The sequence below is a fragment of the Rhodotorula toruloides genome, assembly GCF_000320785.1.
Source record: "Rhodotorula toruloides NP11 unplaced genomic scaffold Scaffold2, whole genome shotgun sequence".
In the NCBI taxonomy this organism is placed as follows: Eukaryota; Fungi; Basidiomycota; class Microbotryomycetes; order Sporidiobolales; family Sporidiobolaceae; genus Rhodotorula; species Rhodotorula toruloides.
This window is the reverse complement of record NW_015622962.1, coordinates 470,595-487,798: the sequence shown is the minus strand read 5'-3', so window position 1 is coordinate 487,798 and position 17,204 is coordinate 470,595. Positions and strand designations below refer to the sequence as shown.

Below are 17,204 nucleotides of genomic sequence, written 5' to 3'. Positions count from 1 at the left end.
CCGCCGGGTGAATTATCCGCACGTGGCCTGGACCCTTTTGTTTTGGGTCTCGGGCCGGATTGACGTGTCCCGCGCACACCGCCCCGCTCTGCCTCGCAGGTCGGGGAAATGCTGGGGAGAACCCTCGTTTGCTGGCCAAGTCGATCTGGCTGCTTCTGGGTGTGCAAGCCTCTCTCCCGCTCCTGTTCCTCACCACAACCAGCGCGCACACGCACACACGGAGACTCCCGGAAGCGCAATCAGCTGCCACCCAGGCGATCACACACCCGGCCACCTCTCCGCTCCGACAGTCAATCTCGCCCGCCCACCGCACGGCCAACTCCCAGGATGGCTTCGTCCTCGACCGCACCCTCGCCAGCAGCACGCTCGCCAGCAGTCAACGAGCACGGCAGCGCCGCCCACCGACGCACGAACCCCGCCGACTTCTACCTCCAGGCTCGCTCCCTCTCGGAACTGGATCTCCACAACCTCTCGCTGGCCGACATGTTTGAAGCCCGCCACGCCGCCATCCCCGACGACGACCTCCTCGACTCGCTCCCGTCGCTCGGACAGTCGGTCGTCGAGGAGGCAGAGGAACAGTTTCGCGACCTCGCCCACAGCGCCCTCCTCTTCGCCGCGACCCCGGCACCGTCCGTCGCACCCTCCGCCGCAGGGTCACGCGCACCGTCGCCGTCGGGAGAGCGTCTGCGTCCGACGGGGGACTACTCGGACCCGTCGTACTTTGCCCTCTCGCGCAAGTCGCTCTACTCGGACGGCGGCGAGTCGTCGTACTCGTCGACGGCCTCGTCGGTCCTCTCGACTCCCTCGCTGTGGACATCCGATGCCTCTTCCTACACCGAGTCGATCGCGTGTTCGCCCCTCCCCGCGACGCCCGCGAACGAACCCGCCCTCGACCTCCTCTCCCTCGCATCGCCTTCACCCTCTCGTCCTCGCTCTCCTCCCCTCGTGCCCACTACGGCGAAGCAGCCACCCACGATTGCATCACGCCGCGCCAACGCAGACCCGACCACGACAGGCCAGCTGAAGCTACACCTCCCCGCGGTCCGGACCGCCTCGTTCTCGACTCTGCGCGGCACAACCAACAAGTCCCTCAAGTCTCCGGCCGCCGAGCCCGCTCTCTCGCCGCTCTCTGCTCCATCGAGCCCGTCCCTGCGCGGTGGGAGCAGCTTGAAGCCGTTGACGAGCGTGACGGAGGGCGAGGGCAGACTGAGCAGGAAGGCGAGCTGGATCCGCGAGTTGGAAGTCAAGTCCGGCATGGGGAACGAGGCGGCGGATGGGTTGAAGCTCAGGAGGAAAAAGAGCAACGGGTTTGCGTTCTAGCGAGCGTGTCGTCGGTCGCATCTGGGTTTATCTCGTCGCATGGTTGCTCGTCCTCGTCGCATCGTCCTCCTGTTGTCAACGAATATCGCAAGTCTCTACACTATGTCTACGATGCCGTGAGAGTGTTCTTACCGTTCTGCTAGCTGTTTCTTCGCTGTATACCGACTCGTCTGCTGAGGTCAGCGTATGCGATTCGGCGAAGGCGCGATGTCGTGCTGGGATGCATTTGCCTCCCTCTCACCCTCTACAGCGCCTCCTGCGGCCAAGTCGGAATGCAAGGGAGAATAACGCAGAAGGTTGGATCGTTCGTGCGAACGAGCGCCCGCAAGGCCCACTCCGCCGCTCGCACTCGACCTCCTCCTCCGTCCACCTCGGAATGGACGTCGTCGGCGCAGAACTTGTCCTTTGGTCCGCCGGGAGGCTCAAACCCCGCCATGAGCTTCCCGTGCGTCACTCAAAATGAGGTGCGGAACGCCAGGTTGCGAGCGGAGCGCCAACAGCAACGCACGTCTTCGACTTCCTCCTCCTCCGCCGCTTCGTACAACACCCTCGGCCCTTCTTCCCCCGCCGAAGCCTCGAGCGAAGACGATCCAGAAGGACCAGAACCAGCCTACGCCAACGTCGTCACCGGCTACCAAGTCTACTACCACCGAAGACCGTTCGCACTCGACTATGGCGGCCACCTCCCATCCTTCGCCTTGGCATACGAGACCTGGGGCACTCTGAACGCTTCCAAATCGAACGCCGTCTTGCTCCACACCGGCCTCTCAGCCTCTTCGCACGCTCACTCGACACCCGCCAACCCAGCAGAAGGTTGGTGGGAGAAGTTTATCGGGCCGGGCAAGGCGCTCGACACGGACAAGTACTTCGTCATCTGCACGAACGTACTCGGAGGATGCTACGGCAGTACGGGGCCGTCCTCGATCGATCCGTCGGATGGGAAGCCCTACGCGACTCGCTTCCCCATTGTCAGTATCTTCGACATGGTTCGCGCGCAGTTCGAGTTCCTCACCAGCCTGGGGATCGAGCGACTCGCGGCCAGCATTGGGAGCAGTATGGGCGGGATGCAGAGTATCGCTGCGGCGTATCTCGAGCCGGACAGGGTAGGGAAGGTTGTCAGTATCAGCGGGACGGCGAGGAGTAGTCCCGCGAGCATGGCGATGCGGTTTGCTCAGCGCAGTGGTGCGTACTCGTCCTTTTGCGGCAGTGGAGGAGCGCTTGCTGACGTTCCACGGACGCGCAGTCTTGATGGCGGACCCGAACTGGAAGCGGGGCTTTTACTACGACGACTTGCCGCCTCATACGGGCATGAAGCTCGCGCGGCGTGAGTCGAGCGATGCCTCACAATACTGGGAATTTGCCCGCTAACCTCGAGAGTGCCCGCAGAAATCGCCACCATCACGTACCGCTCTGGACCCGAGTGGGAGCAGCGCTTCGGCCGGCGACGACGCGACCTCTCGCCTCACTCTTCCTCCCCCAACCCCTCACACATCGCCTCTCCGCCCGTCCTCTGCCCCGATTTCCTCATCGAGACGTACATCGACCACCAGGGCGAGCAGTTCTGCCTCAAGTACGACGCCAACTCGCTCATCTACATCTCGAAAGCGATGGACCTGTTCGACATGAGCCAGGAGGCTTTGGACGACCTCGAAGCGCGGAGACGAGCGCGAGACGCGGGCGCCCAGCCTTCCGACGCACTCTGCGCCGTCCCGCCTCCTCCCTCGGACCCATCCCCTCCGAAGCGCCAGAAAGACCCGAAACCCTTCATCTCCTCTCTCCCCTCCTCGCACGCCTACCTCCCCTCCCTCACGCGCGGCCTCGCACGGCTCAAGTCGCACCCAACGCTCGTCATGGGCGTCCAGTCCGACACGCTCTTCCCCATCGAGCAGCAGCGCGAGTTGGCCGAGTGCCTCAAGGCGAATGGGAACCCGCATGTCGTGTACTACGAGCTCAACCAGCCGTTCGGGCACGACACGTTCTTGCTCGACGTTACGAGCGTTGGCGGAGCGGTCAAGGCGTTCTTGGAGGGGGACTTCAAGGCGGAGCCGTGATATATTGTATCTTTCTCGCTCTCTTATGCAGCTTAGACGCACTGTGCAGATACGCTCGACGTTGTACTAGACCTCGGACGTACCCCCTGACCCATTTGCGAGGAGAGAAGGGAGAGCGGCAAAGTCGCGACGGGCTTTCTCGCTTCGCTGACCGCAATCAGTGTGTTCTACGAAGCTAGAAGGCCGTCAGTCCCGCAAGAAAGATGCAAGTCGAGGTGTGGTCCATCCTCGCCAATCGCTCGTGAGGACGACCGGCTGACTCTCAACGACTTGACCCAGCTGATCCAGTGCCACGCCAGGCTCAATCAGCTCCTGAGCAATCCTCACAGCAGCGCACGCCGTCGCACGACCGCGCCCTGCGCCCGCCACCACCCACTCGCTCTCCCCGTCCTCCTCTCATCAGTTCAAGGGTCTCTCTCGCTCCCTCTGCCGCGCCCAGTCGAGCAAAGGACGCGACGCTACAACACGCACACTCAGCGCAGTCTACCGCGACCGCAACAGCCCTCGCACGAGCTGGTCTCCCTCCCCTTGACCCACCCTGACCTCGCCCCACTCGGCTCTCTCCTCTTCGACGACAGCAGCAACGGCGTACCGCAGGCGACGAGCGTCGTCGTCTCCCGACCCTCTGGCCCTCCCGGAGAGTCTGGACCACGAGCCTGAGCGCAAGATCCGCCGCCTCGAGTCGACTCTCACAGGGACCGTTCGCTCTCGTCTTCCCGACGCAGGATCTGCACCTCCCAGCTCTTCGTCCTCGTCAGCGTCCTCCTCCACAGCTATGGTGCAGTCCACGAACCCCTCACAGCCCGTCGCATCCACCTCGAACGGCCACGCACCCCTCGTCTCAGACGGCTCCTCCCCCTTCGCCAGCAACGGCCACTCCAACGGTCTCGCCTCGACCTCTTCCCCCTCGCCCGCAATGAACGGCGGGAAGAGCGTCTCGAATGGCACGGGTGGACTGGACGCGATGCAGTATGAGGGTGAAGAGGGGTTTGTCCCGCTGTGGGAGGGGAGCAACCTCGATCGGCGCGAATTCGTCCGGCTTGCTCTGCAGGCGTTCCAGGACATGGGATACAAGTGCGCTACCTTCTTGCACCAGTAGCGAGGCTGAACTGACACCTCGCAACTCTTGCAGTGGGACGGCAGAGGCGCTTCAAGCCGAGTCGGGCTTTGCGCTGGAGGACCCGTCTATCCAGCAGTTTCGGCAAGGCGTTCTTGACGGCAACTGGGATCTCGTCGAGCGACTACTGTCGCATCTGCCGATCGAGCCGACCGTCGATTTGACCGTGCGTCTCGCTTCTTCCCCTAGCTCCCATTCCTGCTGACATCCGGACTGTATTCACAGCCCATCAAGTTCGCGATCCGACAGCAAAAGTTTCTCGAGGCCATGGAGCTCAAGCAGACCAAGAAGGCGTTGTCCGTCTTGCGCAACGAGCTTTCCCCGTTGAACTTCGACCCGAACAAGCTGCACTTCCTCTCGAGGTACGTCCCACTGCGTTCTCACATTGCTCAGCTACTAATAAGGTGGTCGTTCAGCCTGATCATGTGTTCGACGCCGGACGATTTGCGACAACGAGCAGGATGGGACGGAGCGGCTGGCACATCGCGACAACAGCTTCTCGTTCACCTCCAAGGTGCGTGCACTCACCACTTGTAGTAGACTCGTACTAAAGTCGCTCAACGCACTCACGCAGACTGCATCTCGCCAAGCGTCATGCTCCCGCAACATCGACTTGCAACTCTCCTCGGTCAAGCACAAGCCTACCAGCAGCGCCACCGCGCCGTCCCTCCCGCGCCCTCCGAACCCTTCTCTCTCCTCGTCGACGCAGATCCACGAGACGTAGGCGCATTCCCGACTGTCCCGGCGCACGTCTTGCAGGAACATACGGACGAGGTGTGGAGGCTAGAGTGGAGCCACAATGGCGAGTACCTCGCCTCGGCTGGGAAGGACAGGACGGCGATCATTTGGAGTGCGAGGGTGCGTCGCGCTGCTCGCTTGAAGCTTGTCGATCGTGGCTGACCGCACTTGCGCTTCGATAGAACGGCTTCGCGCTCGACAAGATCCTGCGAGACCACGCCGAACCGATCTCGTACCTCGCATGGTCGCCCGACGACTCGATCCTGCTCACAACCGCCGAGTCAATCATCAAGATGTGGAACACCGAGGTGCGTACCTCCACCTCTCACCGGCGCCCACTGCTGCTGATGCGGCCTTGTCTCGTAGACCGGCACCTGCATCGCGACGCTCGCACGGCACGAGTACACGATCGGAGCTGTCGCGTGGCTGCCTGACGGTCGAGGATTTGTCTCGGGCGGCATGGACTCGAAGATCTTCTTCTGGGTACGTCGGCTGGGGGCTGCCACTCACGTCTCTCTATTCGCTAACTCCCTTGCGCAGGATCTCGCCGGGAACGTCACTGCCCAGCTCGGGCGCTCACCCTCCCGCATCCTCGACCTCGCTGTCACGCCCGACGGCTCAAAGCTTATCTGCGTCGGCCGAGCAGATACGACTGAACCTCACCTCGTCCCGAGTCGCTTGCCGAGTCGGAGCCAGACGCCTGCGAACGCGAACGCAAACGCGAATGGGAACGGGCAGGGTCAGATGAGTCTTGGTGCGAGGCATGAGAAGAGGATTAGTGTGTTCAGGTTGCCGATTGGCGGGGCGGAGATGGGAGGCGAGAGTCAGTTGATCTAGTGAGTTGAGCTCGCTTTCTGTGCGTTGGGCAGTCGCTGACGGTTTGGTGCGCGCCTTACAGCGAGCTCGTCCAGCCGCAAGAGCTGTCGTCGATCGCTGTCACCCGCGATTCGCGGTACGCCATCGTCAGCCATGCGCCGAAGGTAGGATCGACAGCCGAACTCGCTCTCAAAGCTGCGCTGACCAAGCCCCCGCTCAACAGGAGATCCTCTACCTGAAGCTCGAGGACGGCACGATCCTCCGCCGCTTCGAAGGCCACGACCAAGGTGACTTTGTCGTGCGCCCCTGCTTCGGCGGCTCGACCGAGAACTTCATCCTCTCCGGCTCGCGTGACGGCAAAGTCTACGTCTACCACCGCGACACCGGCCAGCTCTTGCACGTCCTTGTCGGCCACGGCTCAAAGACAGTCAATGCGGTGGGGTGGAACCCGACGAGCAAGCACGGTGCGATGTGGGCGAGCTGTGGGGACGACGGGAACGTGGTGGTGTGGAGCATGCCGGCGGGCGAAGACGGCGAGGCGATGAGGAGGAAGGGCCCGAGGTTGCGGCCGCTCGACCGCTCGATGGCCATCGCCTAGTCTCCTGATCTGCGTCTTGTCGCACTCCGCATCTCCTTTGCCTTTGCTCTCGCTCCTCGTTGTTGTACCTTTCCTCCCGCACCGCGCTCTTCCCTCGTCCACTCTTCCACTCGCCCGTGTTATATCCCATCTCTGTACCTCAGTCACCCCTCTCTACGTGCTCTCTCTTCTTGCAGTGCAGTCGATGCCTTCGTGCGCGAGTGCGAGGGTAAATTGCGAGGTCACGCCGGCCTTCTCAATCTGGGAGGACGTAGCTCTCACCCTTCCCACGAGATGTGCGGGAGAATGCTCGACTAATGCACGTGTCCGACGTCGAGATGAGCACCTGGACGAGGTCAGGTCGACGCCAGCTCCCTTGGCCCGCTCGCGACTTGGCCAGGGGAAAGTGGAAGTGCTCCCGACACCGAACATCGTGGGGATCGCAGCGACCGACGACGGCGGCGTCTCGACAACGTCAGAAGTACGTCGTTGGGCATTGCAGCGTGTCTGTAGGAGGTGAAACGGCATGGAGAGGCGAGCACGAAGAACTGGATGTCCGGCCTGAATCGAAACGGACCGCATCAACGTCGTTCACGCGGCTTGTGAAGGTCTCTGGGCGACTTCCAAGCATTGCGACCGGTGTGCAGACGTCGATGAGGACGACTGGCGGCCTGCATCGTCGATCGAGGCTGACTTTAGTCCCGCGGTCTGCGATGTGGGGAGTGTCTGCTTGTCCCCGTCCTCAGAGCTCAGCAACGACGTCTGGCAGCGCAGTACAGCGCGCAGACACGCTCCATCACACGGACGACCGCCAGTGCCGACCCGCACAGCGTACGCACCTCCTCTCCACCGAGACGCGTCCTCCCGCCCCGCGATCGCTTTGACCGTCGTTCTTCTCGCCCGACAGCGTGCCAGCTCTCCTTCTCCCGCCGACGCTGCTTCTTGGAGTTCGTGCAACTTGTCCAGTGACACAGGCGGGCGCGCGCGGCTTCACTTGACCCAGCACGCCACTCGCTCCCTTCGGCATCTTCACTCGCATCTTGAGCTATCGGCGCGTGCGGTCTGTCTGGCGGCCAGGAGGACGGACCGAGGGCAGGGTGAAAATATAGCTAAAGGTGCGCACGACTCGATCCTTCCGTTCGCTGAACCCTGCTCACATCGTTTCGACTGTTGCAGCCGCCAGTTCGCCCCTCCGTCCGCGCTCAGTCCAGCTTCGCTTCCGCCTTTCGGTGTGTTCTCTCTCCTTTCTGCCGTGCAAGCTCGAAGGGTATGCAGAACACGAAAGGCTAGCCTTGAACGGTGGCGGGAACTCCGTCTCGGTGTGCAGGGAAACCAAGCTGACCGGCTGCTTTTTCGTCTGCAGAATCCTTTTCCCTCTTCTCGCTCTCCGGAAGCGATGCCCCTCTTCTCCCGCATCTTCGGGCGAGACGGCGAAGCGAAGCGGAAAAAGCAGGAGCAGGCGGCCAAGGAGGAAAAGGCGGCGAAGAAGCTGCAGCGTCGCAGTCGGTCAGAGCTGCAGCAGCGGGAGGCGCAGAACAGTGCGACGACGCTATCGAGCGAGGGGCGGACATCCTCGCCCGAAGCGGTCGACATGCTCAAGATTCGCTCGAGCGGGTCAAACTCGACTTTCCTCTCGTCGAAGGGCATGTCGTCAACGTCCATCGACTACTTGCCGAAGCTTGATCTTGGCAACTCCCCGCCGGCGGTCGCCTACATCAAGCCGTCGACGCCGTCTCCTCCTCTTCCGCAGACTCTCGCTCGAGGCGCTTCAACAGTCCAGGTCCGACCCACGCCCTCACCCATCCAGCCCGGCCAGTACTCGGCGAGTCACTCGAGGCACTCTTCGGCAGAATGGGACGCGTACCTCGCGTCGCGGAAGGTGGCCGTCGCCAAGCCGGAGGTCAAGCGCGCCTCGCGGACTGTCTCGCTTCTCTCGCCGACGCTTCCTGCGCTCAGCGGCGCGCGAATCTCTAGTGAGGACGACGATGACGATGATGTGCCTCTTGCCGCCGTCGCCGCCCTCCGTTCCCGCTCGTCGCCTTCTCTTCCTCGTCCCGCAACCTTCTACTCCCTCTCGCCTCCCTCGCCCTCGATTCGCCCTCACGCCTCCTCCTCAACCTCCGCTCTCGTCCCTCCACGATCCGGCTCCCGGGCCTCCCTGACGATGCCCGCCATCCTCGCCCAACCCGTCTCGCCGCCCCTGCCTTCATCCTCATCCTTTGCTCACCCCCGCACGCTCGGCGAAATCGGCCGGCGCAACACCCTCATCGACCTCTCCGCACCCTCGACCTTCGATCCGTATCTCAACAAGAAGCGGCAGGACCAGGAGCTTGCGAAGGATGCGGAGAGGATCGTGGTGGGTGAGAGGCGGAAGACGAGTCCGACTGTTGGAGCGAAGAGGCAGAGCGAGAAGGGGAGGGAGTCCGGACCGAAGATCATGGACTTTGGAGAGCTGGAGGAGAGGCACAAGAAGAGGTTGTCGGTGTGAGTCGTCCGCTCCCGTTCCGCTCGCCGGTCCAGTCGCATGGGGCGGCGAGCTGAAGTGCGACCAACTCGACTGACGCGATTGAGATCCACAGCATGCAAGGCTCGGCGAACGACAAGGTCGCTACCGACGCAGCTCGCGCGTACTACACCGACCGCCAGCGCGAAGAAGCCGAAGCGCAGCGCCGCCGCGAAGCTCGTCGCAGCGTCGACTCGAACCTGCATCTGCTCGGCACGAAGGGTCGCTCGAGCTCGCCGACCGAGACGAAGGAGAAGGAGGCGAGGAGGCGGGCGAGCGCGAGTGTCGGAAGTTTGAGCGGCCTACTCAAGCGTGAGCAGTCGAGCAAGTCCGACGAGGACATCCCGCTCCAGCACCTGCCCCGCGGCGTCTCGTCGACCACCATCGACTCCGCCCGCCCTCGCCCTCGTCGCTCATTCACCGAAGCTGTCGGCTCTCACTCCGCTTCGACCTCGCGCACTCGCCCTCCTTTCCTCCGCGACACCCGCATCCGCCGCCACTCGCTCGGCACCCTCCTCGAAGTCTCGCACGACCAAGCCGATATCGTCGACAAGATCGAGGAGATTTCGCTCGAGGACGCCGAGGTTGCCAGTCCGAGGATCGCGAAAGTCAAGGAGTGGAGGAGGCAGTCGCTCGTCAAGCCCGTCGCCTCTCAACCCTCGTCGTCGTCGTCGAGGTCCGTCGAGGCTCTCGCCGCCGGCGCTGGCGAGGCGGTCGCGCTGCAGAAGGAGGCAGCGAAGGTTCCCGCCAAACCAGCCAAGAAGGCGCACGACTGGCTCTCGTACTAATCTTACCATCCACTCGCTTATTCCCGTAGTCTATCTTCGCGCTCTTCAGTCTCCTGACGACTCGCCCTAATTCTCTTTGCATGGCCATCTATCGTAGCGCTCGCTCACAGACACTCATCACATCCTCTGTTCTCGCATCGCCCAGTCTAGCCTTCATTCATTCTTGCATTCCCACTGGTATCTGGTCTCGAGGAACGGGCTGAGCATTACAGGTGAGTGTACGCGGAAGCAGACAGACAGGATGCACGACTAGCGCGGAGACGAGAACAGATGCGAGCGGGACAGAGCAGGTGGTCGTACAACAAAGCTGGAGGAGTCGAGGTCGCGGACCGGAAGCGGAACGAGAAGGGAGTGGTAAGCCAATAATCCGCCTCGTCTACTCCCGCGCAGTCTTGAGCAGCGGCTGCGTCTCAGCCGTGCGCCTCTGCACCGGGCTAGGCGTGAACGGCGGCGTCGCGATACCTCCAGGACTAGTCGTGTTGCGCTCGTCGTCGTAGTCCGAGTCGGGCACGTCGTCCGCTTCGACGCCTGGGAGCTCGATCTCGCGCAGGCCAGTCCAGTGCGGGAAGGCGAGGATACCGTTGTGGACGAATGTGCCGTAGACGAGGAGGACGAAGCTGCGCGTGGGCTTGTTAGCGGACTCGTGCGGAAAAGGGAAGGTTTGGGCGTACCCGATGACCTGGAGGAAGACGAACGACTCCCATTCCAGCGCGAGCGAGACGACCCAGATGAGGAGGGTGCGGCAGGAGTCGATGGTTGAGCGCGAGGTGGCCGAGACGCTGCAGGATAGTATGGCGCGTCAGCTTTGAACGAGGGAATGCAGCTGGAGAGGCGGACGCACGAGCGGGTCACGGCGAGACCGCAGCTGTCCAGGCCAAGTTTGTTCGTCAGCGTGTGCGCTGTCAGGCCGCAGACGAGCGTTACACGCACAAGTTGAAAAGCGCGATCGAGATGGCAATCACAATACTGCTCGACCAGACCGACTTGTGCTCGATTATCTGGTGCCAGCCTTCAGGGGCATCGAAGTAGCCGCCCCTGCCGGCGGCAGTCGAGCCGTAGAAGCGGTAGATGAGGAAGAGGCCGGAGAGAGTGGTGAGGAGGCCGCAGATGCCTTCGTAGCCGGCGGCGAGCTGCGAGGGACAGGCATTGTTAGCAGGATCGAGAGCGGGAGGAGGGAGGACTGACGAGGGGCTCGACAGAGTGGTGCTCCATGATGCGCTCCTCGATGACGAACTGCGAGGCAGCTGCCGGTTGACGAACGGGTCAGCAGGAGAGCCGGCAGAAGCGATGCGTTCGACGCACTGAACACCTGCGCAAGCAACACCAGCCCAACTCCGACGAGCGGCGACACGTCCTTCTCTGCGCCCTCCGCCTCAGGCTGTGTTGCCGGATTCTTGTCCTGAATGAGCGAGGCTGCGCCCACGATCCCGACGCCGAGCATGATCACGCCCAGGGCGACCCATTGCGCGCGAGTGAGGCGGCGGTGGAGGAAGAGGACGCTGAAGAGGCCGACCCAGCTGCAAGTGCGGGAGAGCGTCAGTTTGGATGGCGTCCAGGAGGAAGAGGGGGAGGGGGACGTACAGGACGAGCGCGCCTCGGAGCATCTGGTAAACCGAGACGGGGATGAAGAGCAGGCCGATGGACATGAAGGTCGTGCCGAGAATATCGCAGACCGCAGGCAGCCAGAACAACATGGCGTCCCCGAACCGCATCTTCTTCGTCTCCTTCTTTCCCTCGACAACGACGTCGTCCGTAGGTAGGCTGACGCCGGCCTTGACGGGCCGCGCAAAGAGATTGAAGCGCGAGTTGATGAGGGAAAAGGCGATCAGGCAGAACGTCTCGCCGACGAACATGGTTGCCGTTTGCCAGACGGGCTGCTCGAAGGTCTTGCGTGTCGTCGGGTCGTCAAGCGGGCCACAATTGGCGACGCACTGCATATCTTGCCATTTGGTCCATAAGCCTGATACCGCGATCAGGAGGGGCAGTCAGGACGATGGAAAGCGAGGAGGGAGGAGGGAGGAGAGAGGAGGGAGGAGGAGGAGGGATCAGCTGGTGAAGCTTGCCAACGACGGAGCAAGAGCGGTCCGCACTGTTCGAGCATCCGCAAACAAGCATCCCAACGACCAGCAACGCGATCACTTGCGCGCTAGGCCTCCTGACAGTCGACGACATGGCGAGGCGGAGGGGCTTGGCGCTCTGGACGAGGTCGCCGCAGGAGAAGGTGGAAGTCGGTGTGCGGGTTTGTAGAGAACTGCTGAATGGATGCGCGAGTCGGCGAGCTTATCGCGCGGGATGTGAGGGCGGATCGGGAGGTGCGAGAGTCGAGGTGGGGATGAGGAGATGAGGGCGAGGCGAGGCGACTGAGGAGCTTTGGGAAGTCGGAGCGTGCTTGTAGCGGTCTGTACGAGTGTCAAAGCACTGAGCAAGCGTCTCTGAGCGCGGCAAGCGACGTCGCGCGAGAGGTCGAGGGTCACCTTGAAGAGGCGGAACGCGAGGAAGCGAGAGCAGAAGAGCGACCCGAGACGCTTTCCAGCTGTCTGTTACGCCCGACAGAAAGCCTGAAACGAGTCGTTTTGCGAGATAAACAATCGAGGGAGACGAGGAGTAAGAGCGACAACAGGGACTGCTTGAGGAAGAGGGGGAGAGCGAGGACGACAGAGAGCAGCGAGGAAGGGGACGAGAGGGAGGATATGTATGTACGTGTCGAGTGTGTGTAAGTGCGAGGGAGATAAGTATAGACGCCCCAGCGACGCTACAGGAACGAGTTCAACTTGCGACTAATCTTCTTCCCGACCTTGTGCGCCGCGAACCTCGTGTCGAGCTTGAACGCATCAAAGCTCCTCTGCATGCCGTGCATGCCCGCAACCATCGCCGACCCGTCCATCTTGGCGGGCGGGTGGACGACGAGGCGTGCCCTGCTTTGACAGCTTTGTCGTAGCCGCTATGGCCTGCACCGCCGGCTGTCGAATCGGGACCGAGCGAGAGACGCGCGGTGGACTCTTGGATGAAAGAGGCGTCGCCGCCTGAAACGGTGGAGGTGCCGAGAGTGGGTAGTCGCAGCGGGTCGTTCGGGTTGAAAGCAGGTGCGGGAGGCTGGTACGAGGCGGTCGTCGGGTGCTGGCGGACGGGCGTGGAGACTGATCTCAGCTTTGATGACGTGACGCGCGAGCCGTAGCCCGGGCCGATGCGGTCGTATGCCGCGCTCGAAGCAGAGGCTCCGTTGTAGAGCGAGGCTGAGCCGCTTGGTCTTCGGCTGGAGTCGGGCGCGTGTGGGACAGAGAGGGAGGACGGGCCGGCGTCGATGGATGTTCGGCTGTGATCGGCGAGGTAAGGCGGGATGGCAGAGATCGTCGGAGGGTAGAGGGACGACGAATGGTGGCGGTGCGGATGGGACGAGGTCGTCGTTGTCCGATGTGTCGATTGGTAGGTGTAGGGCGAAGAGTGGAAGGCAGAGTCACGGTCGGATTCGGAGGAAGACGAGGACGAGGCAGAGTCGTCGTCGTCCGGGTTGTTGAGCGCCGCAAGTTGCCGTCGCTGCAAGTGCACGGGCGTCGCCGTCCGGAGCTGGACGTCTACGGGCGACAACCAGATCATCAGAGGGGGCACGGGAACAAGGCGCGTAAACCGCAACGCACACTCTCTACGACGGGCGAAGTGGGCGACATGGGAGAAGCAGTACCAGTGGTGAAGACACAACCCGATGCTGGAGTATTCGGCGGTACTCGCAGGTGGACACACGTTGTTATTTTGCTGTAAGATCCTCATCAGTTTCATCGAGCGAACAAGGCCGGAGGGCTTGGTGAACGACCCCGAGGCGGTGGGAGGCGGGCGCACCGGGTCGTGCACATATCCTGTGAGCCACCAACCGACCACAGGCCAGCCTAGCGAGGTTGTGCGGAAAGAGCAGCGCGATGACGGAGCGAGAAGGCGAAGTCGCTGGTCTCGCTCTCACCATTCACGCTCGCTGCTCAGACTGATCAGCTGGACCTTCCATCAGACCGCTTGCGATGTCCTTGATGCCGTCTACCTCGTCACCCACTCCCGCTCACGCTCCTCCGCCTCCTGACGAGCGGATCCCTCTCTCCTCCATGCCCGACCTCACAAAGTTCGTGCCGCCGCTCATTCAGGACGCCATAGAGAACGAGCTTGACCGAGAAGATGGCGGTGGCTACTACGACGAGTTTGAGCAGCTCTATTGGACGTATTCGGGCTGGGACGAAGTGCGGGAGAAGTTTGAGCGCGACTGGGACCCTTTGATGGACTGGGTGCGCGACTACAGCCAGAGGCGCTTTGTGGCTATGGGATCTATGGACCGGGACGCGCAGAAGGGATTGATGATGGAATATGCCGAGCTCGCGCCAAAGTTCAAGTTCGCGAATCTTTGTCGAAGAGGACCCGCAGGTATGTGAACTGCGACTATCTCAACGCAGCTACTATCAGGTAGTCTCAGCTGCTGACTCACCTCTTACCAGGACTTGCTATACTTCGCCGACGATACTTCGATCGAAACCCGGTGCTTGATGAGAAAAAAAGACTTACTTCCCTGCCGAGCTTGCGGAGTCGGCGCGATGGGTGGGCACAAGTCGCGGAGGGTATCAGGAGCACGGTGCAAGGGCTCTTCGGCAAATCGGCACTCGAGATCTAGTTGCTCCCGGTGAGCCTGACAGATTCTCGCCTCCATACACCTGCGTCGCTGTTGGCTGACTATCCCTCGCTGCGCAGTGCGTCGGCTCTACAACGACCTACGTCTTCCCCGTCCCGCCACAAGCGCCCTTCCCGCCCAATGTCGCCGCTTACTCTCCCCTCTCCTTCGCTTCTCTTGTTCCCTCGCCTTCGCAAACTGTCCAGCAAGCCGGCCAGCGCGAACCTGGACTTGCGGTCGTCTCGAGCGTCGGCACTGTGCGCTTCTGGGAATCCGTCAGCCTCTCCTTGTCTGGCGTCGACCGCTTCAAGTCGGCCTCGTGTCCCCTGAATGAGGGCGAGCTGGTCAAGGATCTCAAGCTCGTTTCTCCGACGACCTACCTCCTCTCTACGACCCAATCGCGCCTCTTCGCCATCAACATCATCTCTCACGCGGGCCGCGCCGACCTTTCCGTCCGTCCCCTCGAGCGCTCGCTCGGCTGGGCAGGATGCGTCTGGTCCGCCGTCTTCGGCTCGAAGACGGTCGACCCGCGCGCCGGCATCCTCGCTCTTGCGTTGTCGCAGCCTCAGCCGAACGAGGCGGAGCGGACGGTTTATGCGGTGATGGAGAAGAATGTGCAGGTGTGGAAGGTCCCGGTGCGGAGCGAGGGAGGCGAGCGCCTCCTTGTCGAGCAGGACATCTTTGCGGGAGTACTTGAGGCGTTGGCAGGCGAGAAGATTGGCAACGAGCAGCGGGCGTTGAATGAGGGCAAGGTCGAGATTGTCGATGCGGCGGTGACTGCGTGCGTGCTCTCGTCTCTTCGCGCAAGCAAATGGAGCTGATAACTCCGTACTTCTGCAGAAGTGGACACCTCGCTGTCCTCATCTCGCACGTCCACGACGGAACCGCCTCCGACTCGCTGTCTTTCGCCATTGTCATGCTCGAAGTCGGCACATTGGCCAACAGCGTCGCCGTCGCAGGTTTGACGCACCTGGCCTACCAGAGCGTGCGTATCCTCGTGCTTCGCATTCGGTATACTGCTGACTTCGCTTTCTACAGCGACCGGATCCTCGTCCCCTCTCGACACCTCGGTTGAGTCTCGGTTCGGGCGAGATCGCCTTCGTCGTCTTTGCCGGTGCCGTCGTCATTGCTTCCATCGCGCACGATCCGACCTTCTAAGAGGCCTTCCTGCTCCGCAAGAACACCGATCGACCGCTTCTTCGGCCTCTCGATGCCTTCCTACCTCCCTTCTCCCGCCGCCGCTATCGAGACCCTCTCGCTCCTCAACTCCTCGCCCTCCATCCTTCTCTGTCAGCGTCTCGCCGCCACAAGGTCACCGCCTCATCGCGCCCGGCACCGAACGCTACAAGACTCGCCGGCTGCAAACTCGCATCGAGCAGGCCGCCTTCTTCGGCGCAAACGAGGCTCAGAATCGGCTCGCGTTTGATTTGCAGCCTGACTTTGAGGGTGATTTGGCGGTCGCGGCGGTTGCTGTCAGCTCCGGGATCCTCGCTTCCAGTTCGTCCGCTTTTCTCGTCCGAGCTGAAGCAAGACTGACGGGATGACCATGCAGGTTCCGCCAACATGCCGCTCGTTCTCGACTTGCGAGCACAACTCGCGGACCGTGTCCACCGGGCGAGGGCCTTGATCGAGTACATCAACGTGAACGGAGTTCTCGGCAAGGTCCGTTTCCGAGTCCAATCCCCCTCGCTCACTTGACTGACTTATACCGTGCAGCTCGCGCAACACGCTCGCCGACAGCTGAGCTGGGACGCAGAACGTCTCGCCGCCGCTGTTGCTCTGTGGCACAACCAAAACGCTCGTCTCGGGTGTGTTACTTTCGAAACGCCGCTTGCCGGTCGCTCGCTGGCTGACATCAGCATCGTCGCAGATCCGGCTCGAGCATTCTGTCCGACGCCATCCTGCAGTACATGGACGAGATCGGCGAGGGCTTTGGCGAGGACTCCTTGCGGCTGTTCTTCCGAACCAAGGTGCGTTCACGTCCTCTCGCTCACTCGCAACATTCCGCTGATTGGACCTGTACGACAGGTCTCGGGTCTGGGCAACGTGCTCGAGGAGGTGACGAGGCGCGCGAAAGCAGTCGCCGAGTCGACGCAGGCTTCCGCTGAGGAGAAGTCGATGCACTTGCGCGAGGCGAATGAGGCGGTCCTGGTGCGTCCCGCAATTCGCCATCCTACGCTCTGGACTCACACTCGCCTTTGGCAGCTCGCTTTGAACGCCGTCGCTCGTCACGCACGGAGACGTCGTCTCACTACGGCCTCGACTCCTCCTCGATCCCCTCAGAACCCTGATCATCCCGTCCGCTGCTTCTCGACAGCCTGCAGCGGCACTTCGAAGCGACGGACGGTCTTCTACGCGAGCGTGTGCGCGAGCTTGGCGCACGAGTTCACGAGGAGCAGGCGCGGTTCGGTCGGGGCGCGGACATGTCGGAGAAGCAGGCGGTACAGGCAGAGCTGAAGATGCAGATGGCGGGCGTGGCGGAGTATGTGCTCTCGGCGTTCGAAGAGCGGTTGCTGTACCTCGAGACGTGCGTTGGCGGTCCTTGAGTCCTTCGTCGCTGACATCGCTTTTGAATAGCGTGAACGGCGACGCACCAGCACCTGAGCTGCGGCAACTACGGGATCGGTATCTCGAGGTCCGGCCACGCTTCAA

General features: G+C 62.3%; 6 protein-coding genes and 1 pseudogene across 7 annotated transcripts; 5 read left to right on the top strand and 2 right to left on the bottom strand.

The window, feature by feature from the left end:
- Nucleotides 1-108: 108 nt before the first annotated feature.
- RHTO_02872 (uncharacterized protein) lies at nt 109-1,320 on the top strand (the record flags this gene model as incomplete). The annotated part of the gene is made up of 1 exon (XM_016416544.1): nt 109-1,320. The coding sequence occupies one exon, from the start codon at nt 109-111 to the stop codon at nt 1,318-1,320; it is 1,212 nt and encodes a 403-aa protein (XP_016276263.1).
- A 272-nt stretch (nt 1,321-1,592) lies between these two features.
- On the top strand, nt 1,593-3,371 carry RHTO_02871 (homoserine o-acetyltransferase; the record flags this gene model as incomplete). Its single annotated transcript, XM_016416543.1, has 3 exons — nt 1,593-2,502; nt 2,564-2,644; nt 2,707-3,371. The coding sequence occupies 3 exons, from the start codon at nt 1,593-1,595 to the stop codon at nt 3,369-3,371; spliced, it is 1,656 nt and encodes a 551-aa protein (XP_016276262.1).
- A 775-nt stretch (nt 3,372-4,146) lies between these two features.
- Nucleotides 4,147-6,640, top strand: RHTO_02870 (catabolite degradation protein; the record flags this gene model as incomplete). The annotated part of the gene is made up of 10 exons (XM_016416542.1): nt 4,147-4,445; nt 4,504-4,654; nt 4,714-4,850; nt 4,905-5,002; nt 5,063-5,346; nt 5,409-5,534; nt 5,593-5,709; nt 5,767-6,062; nt 6,125-6,206; nt 6,266-6,640. 10 exons carry the CDS (start codon nt 4,147-4,149, stop codon nt 6,638-6,640), a joined length of 1,965 nt encoding a protein of 654 aa, XP_016276261.1.
- Nucleotides 6,641-8,015: 1,375 nt separating this feature from the next.
- RHTO_02869 (uncharacterized protein) lies at nt 8,016-9,910 on the top strand (the record flags this gene model as incomplete). Its single annotated transcript, XM_016416541.1, has 2 exons — nt 8,016-9,103; nt 9,199-9,910. 2 exons carry the CDS (start codon nt 8,016-8,018, stop codon nt 9,908-9,910), a joined length of 1,800 nt encoding a protein of 599 aa, XP_016276260.1.
- Nucleotides 9,911-10,286: 376 nt separating this feature from the next.
- RHTO_02868 (integral membrane protein, nucleotide-sugar transporter) lies at nt 10,287-12,082 on the bottom strand (the record flags this gene model as incomplete). The annotated part of the gene is made up of 8 exons (XM_016416540.1): nt 10,287-10,527; nt 10,582-10,689; nt 10,752-10,775; nt 10,841-11,040; nt 11,096-11,154; nt 11,213-11,427; nt 11,492-11,870; nt 12,001-12,082. The coding sequence occupies 8 exons, from the start codon at nt 12,080-12,082 to the stop codon at nt 10,287-10,289; spliced, it is 1,308 nt and encodes a 435-aa protein (XP_016276259.1).
- Nucleotides 12,083-12,662: 580 nt separating this feature from the next.
- RHTO_02867 (uncharacterized protein) lies at nt 12,663-13,758 on the bottom strand (the record flags this gene model as incomplete). Its single annotated transcript, XM_016416539.1, has 4 exons — nt 12,663-12,825; nt 12,909-13,482; nt 13,548-13,660; nt 13,745-13,758. 4 exons carry the CDS (start codon nt 13,756-13,758, stop codon nt 12,663-12,665), a joined length of 864 nt encoding a protein of 287 aa, XP_016276258.1.
- Nucleotides 13,759-16,115: 2,357 nt separating this feature from the next.
- RHTO_02866 (nuclear pore complex protein Nup133) lies at nt 16,116-17,177 on the top strand (annotated as a pseudogene; the record flags this gene model as incomplete). The annotated part of the gene is made up of 6 exons: nt 16,116-16,214; nt 16,269-16,360; nt 16,423-16,522; nt 16,581-16,703; nt 16,877-17,079; nt 17,130-17,177.
- Between the last annotated feature and the right edge of the window lie 27 nt (nt 17,178-17,204).